Here is an 18479-nt window from a genome sequence, read left to right on the forward strand (position 1 = left end):
ACAGCTTAAACTAAATATAAGTAAGCAGTTTATAGCTTTCTTTCTTTGTTACCAGGGTTTCCAACTCATGCTGCTCGATTCCAAAGGAAGGTATAAAAGATGTTTTTGTAAAGGCACTTGTAAATAGGCTTACTGCTTTATGGTGAGTGACTATAGCCAGCATTCACAAAAGGTTATTTTCTAAAACATCCTGAGACTTGATTGTATAGTCAGAAGGACCAACCTACAAACTATTTAAGATAGTTTTGGTTGAATCCACATAAAACAATGCAGTTGGTATTTTCTAATTCTTGATAGAATACAGTTGCCCTCAGTAGATGGTACTAAGCTGGGATATTCAAATTAAACTTTGGTTTGAATTTTAGTTTATTAATCAGATGTCCTCACCTACTACAAACAACTAATCATTTGTCCTTTCAAGCGCACTCTTTTTTGCACACAGTAATTTTAATTTTACAGAGTGTAATAGAAGCACTTTAAATGTATTCCTGCAGTAAACGATAAATGCACAAAGAACAATTTTTCTTTGATGGATTTGAGTGGGACAAGTTCCATGAACTCCCTCAGTCTATCTATTCTGCAGTAATTACTGATACACTACAAAACCTATTAGTCAATCCTTGGTTTGATGATGTTTTCCAGAAGCATGAAGAGTCAAACTCTCACCTGCCAGAGTAGGCTGCAATGATTTCTGTTTCTTTGTTGGTGTGACTCCCAGGGAATGAGCAGCACTGCCACCCACTTGAAAAGCACAGAATAGAGCCAAACTGTACTGCCAGCAAATAATATAAGAACTAGCTGGCTCCCAGTGGGCTTGTTCCTGTAACTGTGCGTCGGATTGAGGATTTGCTTGCTATTGAAGTAGAACTGGAGGAGCAGTCCTGCTATTATTGTACAATTACACTAGTTCTGTGGCCAAGAACATCAATTGTTTCATGATAATGACTACACCATGACCTTAGACCAGCTCCAGGGATTCTTGGGGCATCATTCACATGCCAATATGATGGATCAGCAATATGTCTTCCTTAGAAAGGTTACAGCACGGAAGGAGGCCATTTGGCCCATCGAGTCCATGCCGGCTCTATGCACAATCAATCCAGCTAGTCCCACTCCCCTGCCATATCCCCGTGGCCCTGCACGTTTTTTTCGTTTCAAGTACTTATCCAGTCCCCTTTTGAAGGCTATGATTAAATCTGGTTCCATCACTCCCTCGGGCAGTGCATTCCAGATCCTAACCACTCGCTGTGTAAAAAAGTTTTTCCTCATGTCACCTTCGGCTCTTTTGCCAATCACCTTAAATCTATGTCCTCTGGTTCTTGACCCTTCCGCCAATGGGAACAGTTTCTCTCTATCTACTCTGTGTAGACCCTTCATGATTTTGAATCATAAAAGCCACAAAATGTATTTATATTTCTGTTTGGAATTTTGGGAGCTAGCCAGCTGCTGACCGTTTCACTTTATTTACAGCTGGCTGGGCACCTGGAATACATTTTATTTGTTGCATGTGCCAATGTTACTTCCAAGAGGAAGATAACTTAATGAAAGTCAGTTGCCACGACTTGGCAATTAACATTGATTACATTATCTTCCTGACCTCAAGAAGATTGTTTGTCTCAGCAAGGGATCCAGCAAGCAAGGCTTGTCCTGAAAGAATGGCCAAAGAATGGGCCGTTAACCAACTCTCCAGGGGGGCATGTGGACCAGCGGTGGGGCGAAACAGGATGGGTAAACATCAAACTGCAGGGGTGGAAACAGAGGAGGCCAAAATGGGCCGAGGCAGCACAGAATTGAGAGGTCTGGGAGTAGTGGCGTTCAAACATCAGCTGAGAGCAGTAGTGTTGAACAAGACCAGAGGGGGAGCCCGTTAGAATCACTGAAAAAACATTGGAGTGGAGCCAATGTGGGGCCTGCACTTGGTCTTGCTCTGAAATGGGGTGGTTGACTGGAACAAGTTCGGGGGAAACCAGCACGATGCCCTGAACTCTACAGCTGCATTTAATTGGGAAAGAATTCTTTTGTCTCAGTTTGGATTTCAAAGCAGAGTGCGGATATAACCACTACCCCGTATCTAGGATTCCTACTTTGCCAGACTGTTGACAAACAGAGACACTCTGAATACCAAATACCACGTAAAAACTTTGCATTATGGACACTGGTCGAAGTTAAGTGCCATTACAGAAAATTTCAAGGATTTTGAGACTTTTAAAAAAAATTGTTTTGGAACAAAAACTGTGGCCGTGAAATTCCCAGTCCCGCAATCTGCCACCTTAAGTGTGGCAGCATGGGACTCCTGCCCGCCCAACTGGCCCGATGCTGACCCCATCCTAAATTCCAGAGTCAGCGTATTTAAGTATTGCTGGGTGCGACAAAAGATGCACGGAAGGCATCCGGGAGAAGGGAATCCCCCTGCCAAGTAGGGGCTTGCATTGCATGGGCCTAAAACTCCCAGCGGTGCTGCAGAATCACTGCATGACCAGAGGAGGCAGCAGGGAAGAAGAGCCGGAATGTCGTGAAATCGGTAGAGACCGAGGTCTACACTGCAAGGGAAGTGGGGATTAAACTGGAGGGAGAGGAGTCCACTGTGAAGCCATCTCCTTCCGCTGGGGGAACCTCAGGGTTGTTACTGCCAGTTTCCGAGGCCTGTCATCATCTTCCGCATGGTGGCCACCAGGAAACTCCGCTGGAGACCCCGTGCGCCGGCCCCGTCTCCTCCCCCACCATGATTTGCATATGACAGACGAGGAAGAGGTGGCCAGCGGCAGTCCTGGCTGAAGCAGGGAGAAATCTAGGTTGGGGCAGTGAGGCAGCAGTGTGCCTCACCATCAGATTTTTCCTCGTTCTCCACCATTATCCTATCTCAGGCAGGATTGTGGAGAAGAATCCAGCCCACGATGTCATCATTTGTACGGTCGCACCTAGCTAGGGGGGACTTATCTTTCACCCAGCCTCATTTCCACCAAATTTAGGGTGGAACTTGAAGGTGGCATAAAACCATCATATCCTCTCTAAATCCCAAATTTCAAACCCCCCCAACCCCCTCCCCCCGTTAGATCCAATAGGTTTATGGCTGACCAAAGTATCAGAATTTCGGACCCTGTAAGTTACAGTAAAGTTTTGGAATCTAATGAAATCTGCTGTGTTTACTCTCGCTTCTGCTAATTCTACTTTTTGAAAAACCTGACTTGTAGTTTATAGCCTGAGATGTGAGATCTATCAGACTGTTATTTGTCCATTAACCGAAGAGGTACTTTGGGTACAAGGCATCTTATACTATATTCAGTGAGCTCATCAGTAGCGTAATGAGTTAATTGTTCACTTTGGACACACTCTTCTGAAATCATTTGGTGCATCAGGTCATATTTTGGTTTATGAGAGGCATGAACTTACCAGTGGAGGCAGATTTTTGTGCTGGACATGAGAAAACATATCAGGGGAGCATTCCAATCATAACAGTCAGCATTATTATAAAAGGCCTAACATTAAACTGGGGATATAGCTGAAACAACATACTTTTTTCCCAAGTTTCCCGGGTATTCCTTGTCGTCCTGATGGTCCTTCAGGCCCCTTTAAAACAATTGAAGCGTGGGGAAAATAGAAATTAATGTTTTGCATTTTAATGCAAATTGGAAGTGGTGATTTGAATGTGTTAAAGTACTACCTTAGGACCCGAAGGCCCTTCTACTCCTGGGTAACCAGGCTGTCCTTTTTCACCCTAAAGGTACAATTAAACAAAAGATAGATGTTATTTTTAAAATTTGTTTTTCTTTATAAACGATGAATTCTGTTAAGAGTTTCACCATTAGCACTCATTTCAAATTCAATTAAAGATAATTAGTATCATCTTTGATCTATCTGGGTTTTTCTCCATTGTTTCTGTACAATTTTTGTTTCTTAAATAGTGAATACTGATGACAAGATCATGAAGGGAATAGTTTGGAGCAGTACTGACTGTCATGGTTCAGGAGTTTTTGCCGGAAATGATTTGAGAATGAGTTATGCTGAAAGGTTGTGTTTTAAAGCAACGTGAATTCGCATATGTTGAAAACACCGTAGACTTGACTCTGAGACAGAGTTGGGAAGCGTGGATTAGGATTTAGATGAAGCATCTGAACCGGAGTCGTTTCGACAATGAAAAGCTAGTTTAGAGATTCCAGTGATCATGCACACCTTTTACTGTTGCGATGATTTGGGCTCAGTGTGAAGTGTCTACTGAGAATACACCCTCGGGATATTTGGTTCACAGACCTATTGGCAAATCCCTGAATGGAGAGGAAGTTGCAGGAACCGCCTTTCCACTTCCAGTGAATGAAGGGAGAACAAAAAAAAAACATAGGCTGTAGCTCAGGTTTTAAACTACAGACTGCAAAGAACAAGCCTGGGCTGGAACCTAAGATGCAGGAGTTCATTTTTTACATTTAGAAGTTTCCCTGAAAGAAAGCGGATGCCAAAAATATGTAAGTCAGCCCACGAAAGGGACAGGGAATGCGGTTCAAGTTAATCATAATCCTTTGCAGCAGTTTGATTTTTTTAATGAGAGGGCCTTAATGGTGAAACTCCTTCTTTAACATTAGCATTTCCATTTTATTAAAGAAATGCATCACAGTGTGCAAACTGATTTTGTTGTTCAAGAAATAAAAATATATCCTACTCTGTATCCTTTTGATCCAGGCTCCCCTGGAGATCCAGGCAAACCAGGCTGACCCTGAATGGGGGGGGAAATTATATGTTTTAGAAAGAATTAAAAGCGTAGGTCATACATGTCAAAAGGAGTAACGTTTTTCTATTTTACATATCACACAATTTTTACACATTAAGGAGATGAGGATGTCGTATCTAGCCTTGTTCTGGCCTAGAGCCAGCACAGAGACTATAGGCCAAATAGTCTCTTTCTATGTTGCAAACTTCTATAGGTCTATGGATCGGGAGGGGGGGTGCGGTGGGGGGATTTGTACAGTGGCCTTTAGGATTCCCATAGGCATGGTGAATTTGGATCCAGGAAAACTCATCTGTCAGATGTGGGATCCAAAGGCCAGGGGATGAAGTATGTCAAAAGAAAATAAAAAATTTTCAGTCAAAAAAGAAAGACTTGCGTTTATATAGCGCCTTTCATAAACATCCCAAAGTGCTTTACAGCCAAGTCACTGTTGTAATGTAGGATATGCAGCAGCAAGTTTGAGCACAGCAAGATCCCACAAACAGCAATGCGATAATGACCAGATCATCTGTTTTTCGTGGTGTTGATTGAGGGACAAATATTGGCCAGGAACCAGGGAGAACTCCCCTGCTCTTCTTCAAATAGCACCACGGGATCTTTTACGTCCACCTGAAAGAGCAGACGGGGCCTCGGTTTAACGTCTCATCCGAAAGACGGCACCTCCGACAGTGCAGCACCGCCTCAGTACTGCACTGGGAGCGCCAGCCTAGATTACGTGCTCAGGTCTGCGGAGTGGGACTTAAACCCGCAGCCTTCCGACTCAAGAGGTGAGAGTGCTGTCAACTGAGCCACGGCTGACACTGGATAGAGTTGTGGAACAGATTGCCAATGGGGGTGATGGAACAGAAAAACATACTAGGGTTTAACAAAGGACTGGATGAATTCATTTTAGGAAAGGGGAGGAAGGGCTATTAGTTCTAGAATCATGGTAAGGAAATTGATGGGTGGTTTGAAGGGGCAGACCAGATGGACTAAGGGTTTTCTCCTGCCCAAAATATTACTATGCTATGTTACTGTAAGTTCACCTCCTCAGAAAGATGTGGAGATGCCGGTGATGGACTGGGGTTGACAATTGTAAACAATTTTACAACACCAAGATATAGTCCAACAAATTTATTTTAAATTTCACAAGCTTTCGGAGGCTTCCTCCTTCCTCAGGTGAAAGAGAAAGCAATAAAAGAAAGGTGCAATGCTGTACCTGTATGCCTTGAGAACCAGGTATACCTGGAACACCTTGTTCGCCAACTCGGCCCTTAAAAATGAAACACAAATTAAAAGACACAGTAAGGAGGTTGTTATAACAAGGCCTAAAACGTGCTTAAAGGTGAAAGGGATGAAAATCTGCAGGGGCAGGCACATCCTAGGGAAAGTGCTGGGACGTGCCCACCTGGGACCTCCTACGCTGGCCCCTCTGGGGAAATCCTTTAATTATTATGTCAATGGCGAGCACCCATGCCACCAGGGTCTAGTGCAAAAAAATCTTAAAGAATTACTTTAATCTTCGTGGGTTCAAGCTGCATTTCTGGCCTAGACATCCCCCACCACTGATACACCACTGGTTTTGTTAAGGGTGTGCGAAGCCCCTGCCCATGACAAGGCCCAGCAGAATCCCCAACAATAAAGCCGTAAGCTGTCCAGTTCAATTGTTAGAACAGAAAACTTGCACAGGTGATGAATCAGTGACTAGGTGCCCCACACGGTGTAGTGCTGAACTATACTGGCTGGAAAGTCCCATTTTCAATCCTTAGTCTATGCTGTTGGTTGTCATCAACTGGAACAGCAATTGGCCCCAGTACCCATGGACTTGTAAAAGAAAAAAAATAATCCAATCAGGTTTCTTCTTACTTTTGATTGCTTCATCCAACGATTCCAGCTGGAAAGTGTAAGTATTTAGCATCTAACAGGTGAGGACAAAATCAAACTTGATTTTGATACCTTCCACAGTCAAAGAGCCTGCCATCACTCAGTGTCCAGACTAAGACGTGAAGAATGACTGTTTATGCAGGCACCTGTATCCCAATATTTCCAAGTTTGCTGACGACACAAAACTAGGTGGGATTGTGAGTTGTGATGAAGATACAAAGAGGCTTCAAGGTGATTTAGACAAGTTGAGTGAGTGGGCAAATACATGGCAGATGCAGTATAATGTGGATAAATATGAAGTTATCCACTCTGGAAGGAAAAACAAAGGCAGAATATTATTTAAATGGTGATAGAGTGGGGAATGTTGATGTACAAAGTGACCTAGGTGTCCATGTACACCAGTCACTGAAAGCAAACATGCAGGTGCAGCAAGCAGTTAGGAAGGCAAATGGTATGTTGGCCTTCATTGCTAGAGGATTTGAGTATAGGAGCAAGGATGTCTTACTGCAGTTATACAGGGCCTTGGTGAGACCACACCTGGACTATTGTGTGCAATTTTGGTCTTCTTACCTAAGAAACGATATGCTTGCCATAGAGGGAGTGCAGCGAGGGTTCACCAGACTGATTCCTGGAATGGCAGGACTGTCATATGAGGAGAGATTGGCCTGCATTCACTCAAGTTTAGAAGAATGAGAGGGGACCTCATTGAAACATATAAAATTCTGACAGGGCTGGACAGACTGGATGCTGGGAGGATGTTTCCCCTGGCTGGGGGGTCCAGAACGAGGGGTCACAGTCTCAGGATACGGGGTAGGACATTTAGGACTGAGATGAGGAGAAATTTCTTCACTCAGAGGGTGGTGAACCTGTGGAATTCTCTACCACAGAAGGCTGTGGAGGCCAAGTCACTGAATATATTTAAGAAGGAGCTAGATAGATTTCTAGACACAAAAGGCATCAAGGGGTATGGGAAGAGAGCGGGAATGTGGTATTGAGATAGAGGATCAGCCATGATCATATTGAATGTTGGAACAGGTTCGAAGGGCCGAATGGCCTACTCCTGCTCCTATTTTCTATGATTCTATGTATGTTCAGCAATTTACTTCAGATTTCCAGAACTTGCAATTGTTTTTCATGTTATTTATCCCTCTTCAGGGTGATGCTGTTACTCTCATTGAGGCCACTCCCACTACCCTCCCCAATGTCATGTCACCACTTTCTTTTACTCCTCTTCTCTTCCACTCTATTCAACCTTGGTGGTCTCCTGCCTTGGCCCTTCATCTAGGTTTCCCATCCCATTAAGACACAATCCCCACAACAAAACTGAAAAACTGCACTAAATGCACAGAATTTATACACATCGGAACACCATCCAACCATAATACATAAAATGTTCATGTTTGCAACTTTAACATTTATGCTCAGAATCAGTGAATCGCTTGTAGCATTACTCATGGTGAATTGTTAGCTGGGAGCAGAGCTGGAGCCCTAGAAGCAGATCTGCATGGGCAGAGAGGGCAAGAAACTGGGCCTAGGAGTCACTGCTGGGAAGGAGGGGGCTGGGCAGGGGATGAGGGAAATGTGGGAGGTATATCAAGTATGAGGGATTGGCTGAATGTGGAGCCACAGCACTCAAGGCTGAGCTGGGCTGGACCAGGCCAAAGATGACACAGGGCTCTGTCCGGCCAGACTACACTGGGGTATCTTGGGGCAGGACGGAGTTGGCTAGAAAGCCAATTGAGGGATTTGCTTGTTTTGTTTCCTGGTATTTGCTGGTTCCAGAGTGACAGCTTTGGAACAAAATGAGTTGATGCCATTGGCTGTCTTCGTACAAGTTGCTGACTCTTGTCAGTAATAACTTTTCCTATTTGTCTAGTGACAATCCTATATTTGAGCATGGTTAACTGTTTGTTTAAGGCAATCAGAACGATGCTGTAGACACATTTGAGTGTGTGACACCCTGGATCATGAGACTTTTGATGATATAGATCTATCAGAAAATATGCTCTCCTCCTCTCCCCTATAAAAATCTGTTATTTTAAATTTAAATGGAAGTAGAAGATACTGCAATGCTGCAACAGATATATATGTTGGGATAACCTAACTGCCTGGAGTCCTGACTCCAAAATGCCAGCTCTAGGAACACATGAACACGAGTAGGCCATTCAGCCCCTCGAGCCTACTCCACCATTCAATTAGATCACGTCTGATCTGTAGCTCAACTCCATTAACCCTCCTTCGACCCATATCCCCTGATACCTTTATCCAACAAAAATCTATTGAATCTCTAGCAATGTAAGAAAGGTCATTAATTTTATTTTTAAAATCTGCCGTGGGTGCAGGGTACAATAAGAGGAAGGAGGATGATAACCTGCCAAGCAATGTTGAAAAAATAACCCTCAGCCAACTGCATAATGTCATAACTGGATTCTTTAATACGGACTTGGATGGATCCTCTCCACACGTAATATTACTAACGCCACATCTGTGTATTCTTTCTATTAGTGCTTGGGCCAATGCCTCTATTCAAATTGTGTGATCATAAGTGCATGTCTTGTATTGTACATTTCATTGGTTGGAATAAAAGTTACTATCCGTTAAAAAACAAATTGCATATCGTCCAGACAGGAGATGAGACATCGAGCCACAAACGTTAATTACGACACACAGCTCTTTTAAGCCAAGTATTCTCTGTACAATAAAAAGTGAGTAAATGCCCCAGGTGGTACAGTAGTGAGCATTACAGACCAGGTAAGTACCAGGTTTGAGCTCTGGTTTGTGCTCAGTTAGAAGATTCTGACAGGAGATGTTACAACTGTCATCAGGGGTGAAAAATCATCCAGGGTTCCTGGTTCTGAACATTTTCCAGTTAACCGCTCCAGGATGAGGGTCATTTGAGATGCCCGTTGTGATAGAATAGCCAATGGACACTGACTGTCCAGACTGACATGAAGAATGGACACTCGCATGAGGTATTGGAGGGCTCTTGGTGGCTTTGGAACTGCACCTCAGCATAAGTCAAGTCACCGCCATTGGGAGAGGAGTGGAAAGAATTGAAGATAAATAGCTCTAATCTGGTATTTTCCACTTTTGGTGCAGGAGTGCTGCATCAATCCCCTTTTGGGTTGCATGCTGCAGGAGGAGGAAATTTAGAGCTTTTTCAGCACAATAGAAGTAATTCAGATAGTTAATGTTGCTTCTTCAATGCTCTAATTTGTTTCCATTCTTGTGCCATAACTTTTATTATTTTCAGATGACGGGACCTTTCAGTGCTCTTGTACTACCAACCACAAGCAGTGCTGCTTTGAAAAAAATGGGGGAAAAATTATAACAATATAAGCCATTCATCGTGAAATACAAAACTTTTCTTTCAGTTCTGCTTAATTTAGATGCAAGGGCATAATCCTATTTCTAGCCTACTGTGCTGTGGACACACACCAAGTAAAGATCAAGTGGTCAGCAATGCCATTCATCAACATCAAAATGTATTCGGTGGGCACACTGGCAGATAATGTTTCACAGTTTAAGGAAATGAATCATTGTGACCATGAAACCATTAGAGTGGGATGTATTTCACTGTAAGTAATAGGGTAAAAATGACCAGTTTGCCTCGTGCATAAGAAGGAAAAAAAATAAACATTTTTCTATAATGTGTACAGGACAATGGCAGAGAGCATGGCATTTAAAAATGATTTTTATTAAATGTATGCCACTATCTTATTGAAACAAAATTTAAATGAAACAGCACTTTAGAAGACAAAAGTACTGTATTAAAAGTGACACTGCTTACTGTAAGCTGAATTTGAAATTCATGTTAGCCTATTGATCATGTGTACTTTGCTTGTGTAAGTAGTGCAGATGTAAACTTACTCAAATTTTCATGAACACAAAAGCCTAAGTACTTTTGTTAGGATACTTAGTGTGTATAATTGCTATTCTGTTATAGATTAGTATAACAGGTTAATAAAATTGTGTGACTATATATCATTTTTTCCTATTATTTATTAAAATTGGTAATGACTACACACATTCCCTGTCAAATCACACTTCATCCAAAGCAAATCCTAGGCCCATTCTTCTGTACCTGATCGGCTCAAATTTCATATTCATAGATCAGCAGCAAATCGAAACTGAACAGATAGGGAACTTAGCGATCAGCACATAACAAACAATCAGCACATAACAAACAAGAATGAAAAGTGCTATAGAAGATTCACAGGCTATGAATCAAAAATGGGAAGTCAGCAGCAGCTACCAATGAAAGAAAGAAGGCAAACCAAACACATCACATGTATTTTTTGAAGGTCTTTTGAGCCACCATCTTAAATTCTCACTTGTTGAGGAACTTTGTGGCAATCAGTTTTGTGACATAATAAAGACATAAGTATAACATTTACAAGAAATTATGATATGCACCTATACAATAGTCTTATCTTTGTAAGATGTATTTAATGTTACTGACCGAAGCTTTGCCTCTCTGGGAAGCCTAAGGCTGGAGTTCATGAGCTTGCCAGTGCCATCATTGGCAGCTGAAGAGACTTAGCCACAACTCCCAATAACACCTGTGCCTACAATTCAAAGCATTCCACGGTCTTAACATGTGGAAAGTAGAGAAAATTCCCATCACTAACACTTCCTGCAGGAAATCTGTGCAATACTGATTTTCCTCAGGCTATAATGGTAATTTTAAGTTTGTTTTTCACTGAAGATTTGAAAACATGATCATGGACTTTGAAAGCATTTTGTGGGACGTTTGATTGAACCTTTATTCTTGGCAGAGAACAGTATAACCTTGTGATACTGTAAGTACAGTCATGAGCGATCTACTATATATAATATATAAATAAAAGTGTTGGATCTACATGTGAGTCCACACAAAAATGCTAATTGCCTCAAAGTTTCAAGGAACTAATCAAAAAACATTTACTTCACTGTCTTTGACCACACTTCTTCGCAAATCCTTTCAGTTGTCGTGTACATCTCTGTCTCATACCCAAATATGAACAACCCTCTTCCAAAAGTGTAACCTCACCATCACCAATGCTACAGGAGATTATATATCTATATCTATCTATCTATCTATCTGTATATATATATATAATATACACACACATATATACATCCACATAAGAGGCACATGCATCTCGTGCTACACATTTCAGGCATCACACTTTTCTATATGTAAATTTGGCATCAGCTGATTAGCTCAAATTTCATATTCCTAAAACAGCAACAAATCACAACTGGTAAAGGAGCATACATATCCACAAGCAGCAAGCAAGAATGAAAACCAGCAATCATGAAGTTCAAAAGCTCTGGGCTGATTGTGGTCTGCAATCCCACTCATGAATGAGAGGAAATTAATGCAGCGAGGTCTACTGCTGCCTCACCACTCGACCTGGATTTCCCTCTCCACACCCCCCACCACCGCTGGCCGCTCTTTCTCCGTCCACTACATAACAACGGTAGCAGGGGAAGGAGGCCCTTGGTGGATTTACCTTGCACTGACCAATTTAGTACCGCTTCCTGGGACCACCATGTCGAAGATGGCAGAAAGTCCCGGAAATTAGCTGTAACAGCCTGCGGGTCAGAGAATGGGGGGGGAGAGGACCTCAGCAAGGCTTCCACTGCCTTCAAAATCAGGCCCAGCACATACCTGCTGAAGGCCTTGATCTCAGCAAATCCCTTCAGCGGGAGCCTTGACGCAGTCTATGTGACATTAAGAAACAGCTGAGTACAAAGACCATGGGCCCTGACGACATCCCAGCTGCAGTGCCAAAGACCTGCACACCAGAATGAGCCATTTCAGTGCAACAATGACATTGGCATCCGCCCGACAATGTGGAAAATTGCCCATATGTCCTTTCACAAAAAGCAGAGCAAATCTAAACTGGCCAATGAAGGCTTCCTCCCGTTCATCAGCAAAGTGATGGAAGAAGTCACCAATAATGCTATCAAATATGGCACCAAGAAGCCCTAGCAAGACCAAGGTCAAGGTGGAAACCCTCCAGTGGCTGGAGTCATACCTGACACAAAGGACGACAGCTGTGGTTGTTGGAGGCCAATCAGGACCTCACTGTCAGAGATCCTCAGGGCAGTGTCCTCGGCCCAGTCGTGTTCAACTGCTTCATCAACGACCTTCCCTCCGACAGAAGGGTCAGGGGTGGGGCTGTTTGCTGATGATTCCACAGCGTTCAGCTCCATTCTCAACTCCTCTGGTAATGGTGTAGCCCATTGCCAGCCTGCAAAAGGATGCCCATGCACTGTGCACCAGAAGTGCCATGCAGGCTGTGATATTATATAAATGAGCTGTCTGTACAGCACAGCACAAAATCAGCCAGGATCACTGCAGGCAGCAGCCTCTGCCTTCAGTGTGCTGGGACTGCATCATTGGCCCCATTTTTTAAAAAATTAATTAGTAAAATTTTCATTAACTCTTTTTGCTATTTTTGTTTCTTTGTATTTTTATTTTGTCCCATCATCTTAATTTTTACTTATACAGTTTGCAACCATCCTAGCCTCAAGGTATACCGAAATTAATTCATACCTAGTGGTGATCGCGAGGAGGTAATCTTAACACAGTGTTTAAATGAGATCACAAACTGTGATGGCAAATTGCCAGTGTGCTCTGTTGGTGTGTGATTACAATGTTGATCAGCATCCTCAGTTTTATCAATACTAATCAATACAATCAGTTGATTGCCAACAAGTAATAAGGTCAGCATAATTTTTTTTCTCATTCATTTTTTTTAACATTGTCCCACATTTTTCTTTTCATAGTAGTAATAGGGGGCCAAAGATGCACAACCCTTTATGTCACATTCCTGCCATAACTTTGGCAGGAGTGCACCAGAGGGCTGCAGATTTGGCTGGGACCCAGAAATGCCAAGTCCCGGCCCACTGTTTGGAATCCCAAGATAGGCATTTCGATTTTTATTCATTACACTATTAGTATTTGTAGTTTTCTTTGTTAAAATGTCTGCATTGTGTGCACTATCTCCACCTTTCCCACAGCCTTTTAAAAAAAGTACCACTTGCAATCAGATCAGATTACAACTATAGTTCAGACAGACTAAGAATTGTTTCTACGCTCAAAGGAACAGCTAATTTTGTACTCTAATGAAGGGGGATTCCTTCACATCCATTCCCTTGGCCATTTATTGATATTTGTTCTACTTTGAACCAAATTATTATCATCAAGTTAATATGTAGTCCCACGAGTTTCTCCTACCATCATTATCCATGTTAGACAGTCACGGATTTTATTAAATTCTGATATATTTCACAAAGTGCTTTATCCTATATCAAGTGGGTTACAATTTCAATAATGAGTTTGATTTGCACTTGAATATGTTCATTGTTTTCAATAAGATGTAAATTACCATTGGGCCCACTTTGTGAGCTAGAATTCCAGTTCATCACCCATTTCTAGAGATGTTATTGGGGACATTGTATCCATGGAGGACTACCAAGGAAACAGGGAAGCATTCAGTGGGAAAAAAGAAACAGAAAGGGAAAAATACATGTTGGCTTAAAATATTAACCAAAACAATGTTTCAGTGCTTTATCACCAGGTAACAATACATAAGAGAAAAGTACAGACTATCTGACTGATCACCTGCTCGTTAAACATGCAGAGATGATGTAGAAAATGTAATAGTACTCACAGGCTCACCAGTAGTTCCTGACTTTCCTGGTTTACCAGGATCTCCCTTATACCCCTGGTAATAGGAACAAATCGCATGTATTAGTAGGCCCTAATATACTGTAAATTACCACTTACAGGTTTCCTCATCCTCGTTGCTCAATACCATTTGCTGAAGTTAAATCCCAACATGCTCTAAGTGACAGTATGTATACAGGTATTACCTGGGAAATTCCTCAGAAATGTGGAAACACTGGGGTAAATTTTAACCCCATGAACTGGTGGGTTAGGGGGCGGGTGGGAAGGTAAAAATCCTCCAACCCAGGGTAATAGGCTGGTGTTGGGGCAGATTCAGAGGGTCAAACGGAAGTAAAGCCCTGTGGAATTCTGCCCCAAAAAGGAGAATCCCGGCCTGGATGTCTGAAGTGAAAAAGGGTTACATTACAGAGCACCAACTTCTTTGGCGAGGACGAATATTCACCAAAGAACACATTAATGAAACAAGCACACAAAGAAATGCTAATGCGAAATGGAAGACTGTTAAATGGTTGACAATATTAAAGGAACCCAGAACAAGTGCTTGGGAAGATTTGAGCCAATAAGTCACTGCATCATCCTATTGCAATCTTTACATGGCTCAGGAAAAAGGGGAGGATGCAATTTTTCACATGCACCGAGAAATTCTCTCTCATACATATATATCTATATAGATATAATTTAAAATCCAAAGTTAAGAATGCTACCCTTATGTTATAAATATGAGTAGTGTCTCAATTATTGGCAGAATACAATATTTTTAAGTTAAGTTTTCCACTGAACACATTGCCAAAAGCACAAATTGAGCCAAATTTGAATCTGCAATTCATGAACTATTTTGTGATAATCGCACTTGTCTAATGTTGGTGTAAGCACTGATACTGAATAGTGAACTTACTTTTTGACCATGACGACCAGGTAATCCAGGTGGGCCTGGTGGGCACTCACAAACTGCCTTAGGTGCCATTCTGTCAGGTGGACACTTTCCAAAATTTCAAAAAAAAAAGGGATTTTAGTGCAAGTCATATTTTGTCCAAGCAGTAAAATCCACATTAAAAAAATTGCTTGAACTTTGCTCTCTTACTGCCAAAAACATGTGTAAATATTACTCACCCTCTCGTCATCCTAAATAAGAAGAAAATTTTTTAAAAATTAGTCCTGTGGTAAAACATTTCATACATGCATTGCAACAGTGACTATACTTCAAAAGTACTTCATTGGCTGTAAAGTGCTTCGGGACGTCCTGAGGTCAAGAAAGGTGCTATATGAATCCAAGTCCTTTTTTTTCTCACCTCAAAAACTTTCACTTCAGTGCTCATCTGAAAAACTTTCAGGAAATCATCTCCTGGTAAACAAACATTAAACTTTTGTAAAATAATGGGCCGGATTTTGCTGTGATTAGACTTACACTTGCCCATAGACTTTCCTTTGCACGGCAACTTGCAGTAAATTAGAGAGCAAAAAAGAACAGCGTCCTCTACAGAGCATCTGGGACCTGTGTGAACAGGGCAAGCAACTGTGCATCCCCTTAACCGAACAGATTGAAGCATCATTAATAAGCCACGCAGAGACTGAACCAAGAGGTGTAAGTTAGAATAGTGAATTCACTGTCAAATCAGGTACAGAAAGCAAAATAAGAAAGCAAGAAATAGACAGAGACAGAGATAAAAAAGAAAGAAAAAGTAAAAAAAAAATTATTTTAAATTTTAAAAAAAATGTCCAACAACAATTAAAATCTGAAGGAATGAGACTCCACACTTGTTAAAAGGTTAATTTTCAGTGCCAGAGAGGTTGTTTGTCAGTCATTAAGACTTATCACACTGTTAAAAGGGTACTTACATCAGGATGGACAAGCCCTAACTTTTTCTGACGAGTTTAGTTCTTATCTACGATGTCAATGCAGGAACTTCACGCTGTTCCATACATTTGAACAGGGAGCCAGCCGGCGAGATGTCGTTTTCGTGAAGCTTACGGAGGAGCAGGGCATCTCGTTCAGCAACTTCCGGATATCTGCTTTTAATTGTGCATGTGGAAGTTACTGTCCGATTGGCACAGAAATAACGGTGAGCGATGTTAGCCTTGCCATTATTTTCACAGCAAAATCCAGCCCGTTGAATTTACCATGGAAGTTTAATTTTTTTTCTGTTTGCTATTTTTAATGCCGCTTAACCCGTGCTCTAAGAATAGTGCACAGAGGAACTTATATTATCTTTTGAGAAAAAAACTCTCTCATGGTTTCATGAAAAATAATACAAACAGAACAATGTTTGCAATTAAAGAAGCTATCAGTCACAGTCTAGCTGTTCTCACGAATGATATCATGCAGATTTATAACAAAAAAGTGGCAGCTGAAGAAACATCAAATCTACTTTCTGACAAAAAAAACTGAAGTGATTTTAAAGTTTACACATTAAACCTTTATTTTACTAACAAATTTGGAACACAACTTTCAATGCTTAGGATTTAAGATTGATTTTGTATCTTTGATGTGGTGCTCAATTAAACAAATTTTCAACAAGATCTGCACGTAAGGATTAGCAGAAGAATCATGGCAAAGGAAGTGCAATATTAGATAACAAGAGGAGATCTTTAATACTGGGGAAGAGGTGAATAAATTAGAAAAGAGATGAAAACAGGTAAAACTCAGACACACTATGCCATATAATGCCACAACGGGGGATTTGTTACTTCCACAATTGAAATGTGCTATTTGGTTGGGGGTCAAGCAGAGGTCATGTCCTTCACCCTCCACTCCAATTTAGGCCCAGCACTTATCCACTGAAGGTCTTGGTCTCAGCTGAGGTTTTTAGTGGGAGTCTTCATGCAGTCTTCAGGGTGCTTCCCCTTTAAGATCGCCTGGTTGCCTTTTCACATATTGCGGCAGTGCCTCTGCTGTAAAACAGTCGGGATTTTCCTCTTGGAGACGGGGAGTTTTGTCAGGCATTGCAGAGGTCAGGTCCTTTACTGCAGGACTTGTAGAGGCCTCATCTCCCTCCAGTTCGTGAAAAATTAGAATACAAGTCATTCTAGGTCACTCTCACACATCTCCAGGTGATTAGTTATAAGCAACATTGGCGGAACATAAAAATAGATCACCTCCCTGATGGTACGGAAGGGCGGGCGGGGTCGGGGGTGCTGGTGGAGGTATGAAATAAAAGGATTGGAAAATAAGCACAGCTACATAACTAGTATAAGAATAAATCTGGACAAATCAAATTGCCATAAGGACAGCTCCTGCAACCAAGGCAAATGGGTAAAGGATTAAAAGGTACAAGAGATACTTTTTGCAGATGACGTATTACTACTGTTCCAGAACCCATGGGTGTTTCTCCTCCACCTGATGACTTTAGTTTGTGATGTTGATTTCATGGTGAAGGAGGTAAAAGGTGATCAAGGAATGGGACTGGTTAAAGAAAATGGTTAAAAAATAAAATGAGAGTTGAACCATTTGACTGGGAGGAAACGATGATGAGAATCCTACAGGCTCCCCTATTGTTTCCAATCTCCATAAATTACATGGATGTTGAAATCAACTCTAAATTAGCCAAATTTGCTGATGGCTCAAAAATAGGCAGAGCAACAGAAAGAGAGGACGCAACAGAAGGTTTTTGGGAGGATTTAGATAAGTTATGCAGTGGATATGAGATGAAATGTAACACTTATAAGTGGAAGGCATTATACATAAGCATGAGTTTAAATTTTTTTCCAACAATCTGATTGATCGACACTAGCAATGTGACACCACAAACTAATCAACAACATCAGATGCTTACTACAATGACACAATACACAAGACACGGGACTTCTGCTAATATAGATTTAAAGAAGCAGAGTAGACAATATTTTAAAATATTATTAGCGACAGGGGTCATTAGAAAAAATGGATAAAATTGTATTGGCAAATAGAAGAATTATTGCAATCTTCTTTGGGTATGTTCATAGCAAAGAAAATGTTAAACGAACTGTGGCTCTCTTAGGGATGAGAGAGGGGAAACAATGACTGATCAGAAAGCAGTGGCTTAACTTTTAGCTAACTTCTCATTTTATGCCGATTGTAAGCTGTAGTGTTTGCTAAAAGAATAGAATAATACCCGACTACTGTGTGTTTTTAAGAGCAGAGGTGTACCTGGAAATTACAGGCCAGTTAGAATGGTATTAGTAGTGGGTGTGTATGAGTGTGAACATAATAAAAAGTTCGGCACGGACACGGTGGGCCGA

General features: G+C 41.5%; 1 protein-coding gene across 1 annotated transcript in view; it reads right to left on the bottom strand.

Moving 5' to 3' along the window:
* The window catches only part of LOC137308814 (collagen alpha-1(XXI) chain-like), a 141045-nt gene extending 125817 nt beyond the window's left edge, over positions 1-15228 (bottom strand). The window contains exons 1-6 of the mRNA XM_067977287.1: positions 15160-15228; positions 14248-14301; positions 5916-5969; positions 4652-4705; positions 3662-3715; positions 3514-3567 (exon numbers count right to left, since the gene is read on the bottom strand). Coding sequence (XP_067833388.1) covers positions 3514-3567; positions 3662-3715; positions 4652-4705; positions 5916-5969; positions 14248-14301; positions 15160-15228 — 339 coding nt within the window. The remainder of the gene's footprint in view (positions 1-3513; positions 3568-3661; positions 3716-4651; positions 4706-5915; positions 5970-14247; positions 14302-15159) is intronic.
* Between the last annotated feature and the right edge of the window lie 3251 nt (positions 15229-18479).

The sequence above is a fragment of the Heptranchias perlo genome, chromosome 3 (genome assembly GCF_035084215.1).
Source record: "Heptranchias perlo isolate sHepPer1 chromosome 3, sHepPer1.hap1, whole genome shotgun sequence".
Taxonomy (NCBI): Eukaryota; Metazoa; Chordata; class Chondrichthyes; order Hexanchiformes; family Hexanchidae; genus Heptranchias; species Heptranchias perlo.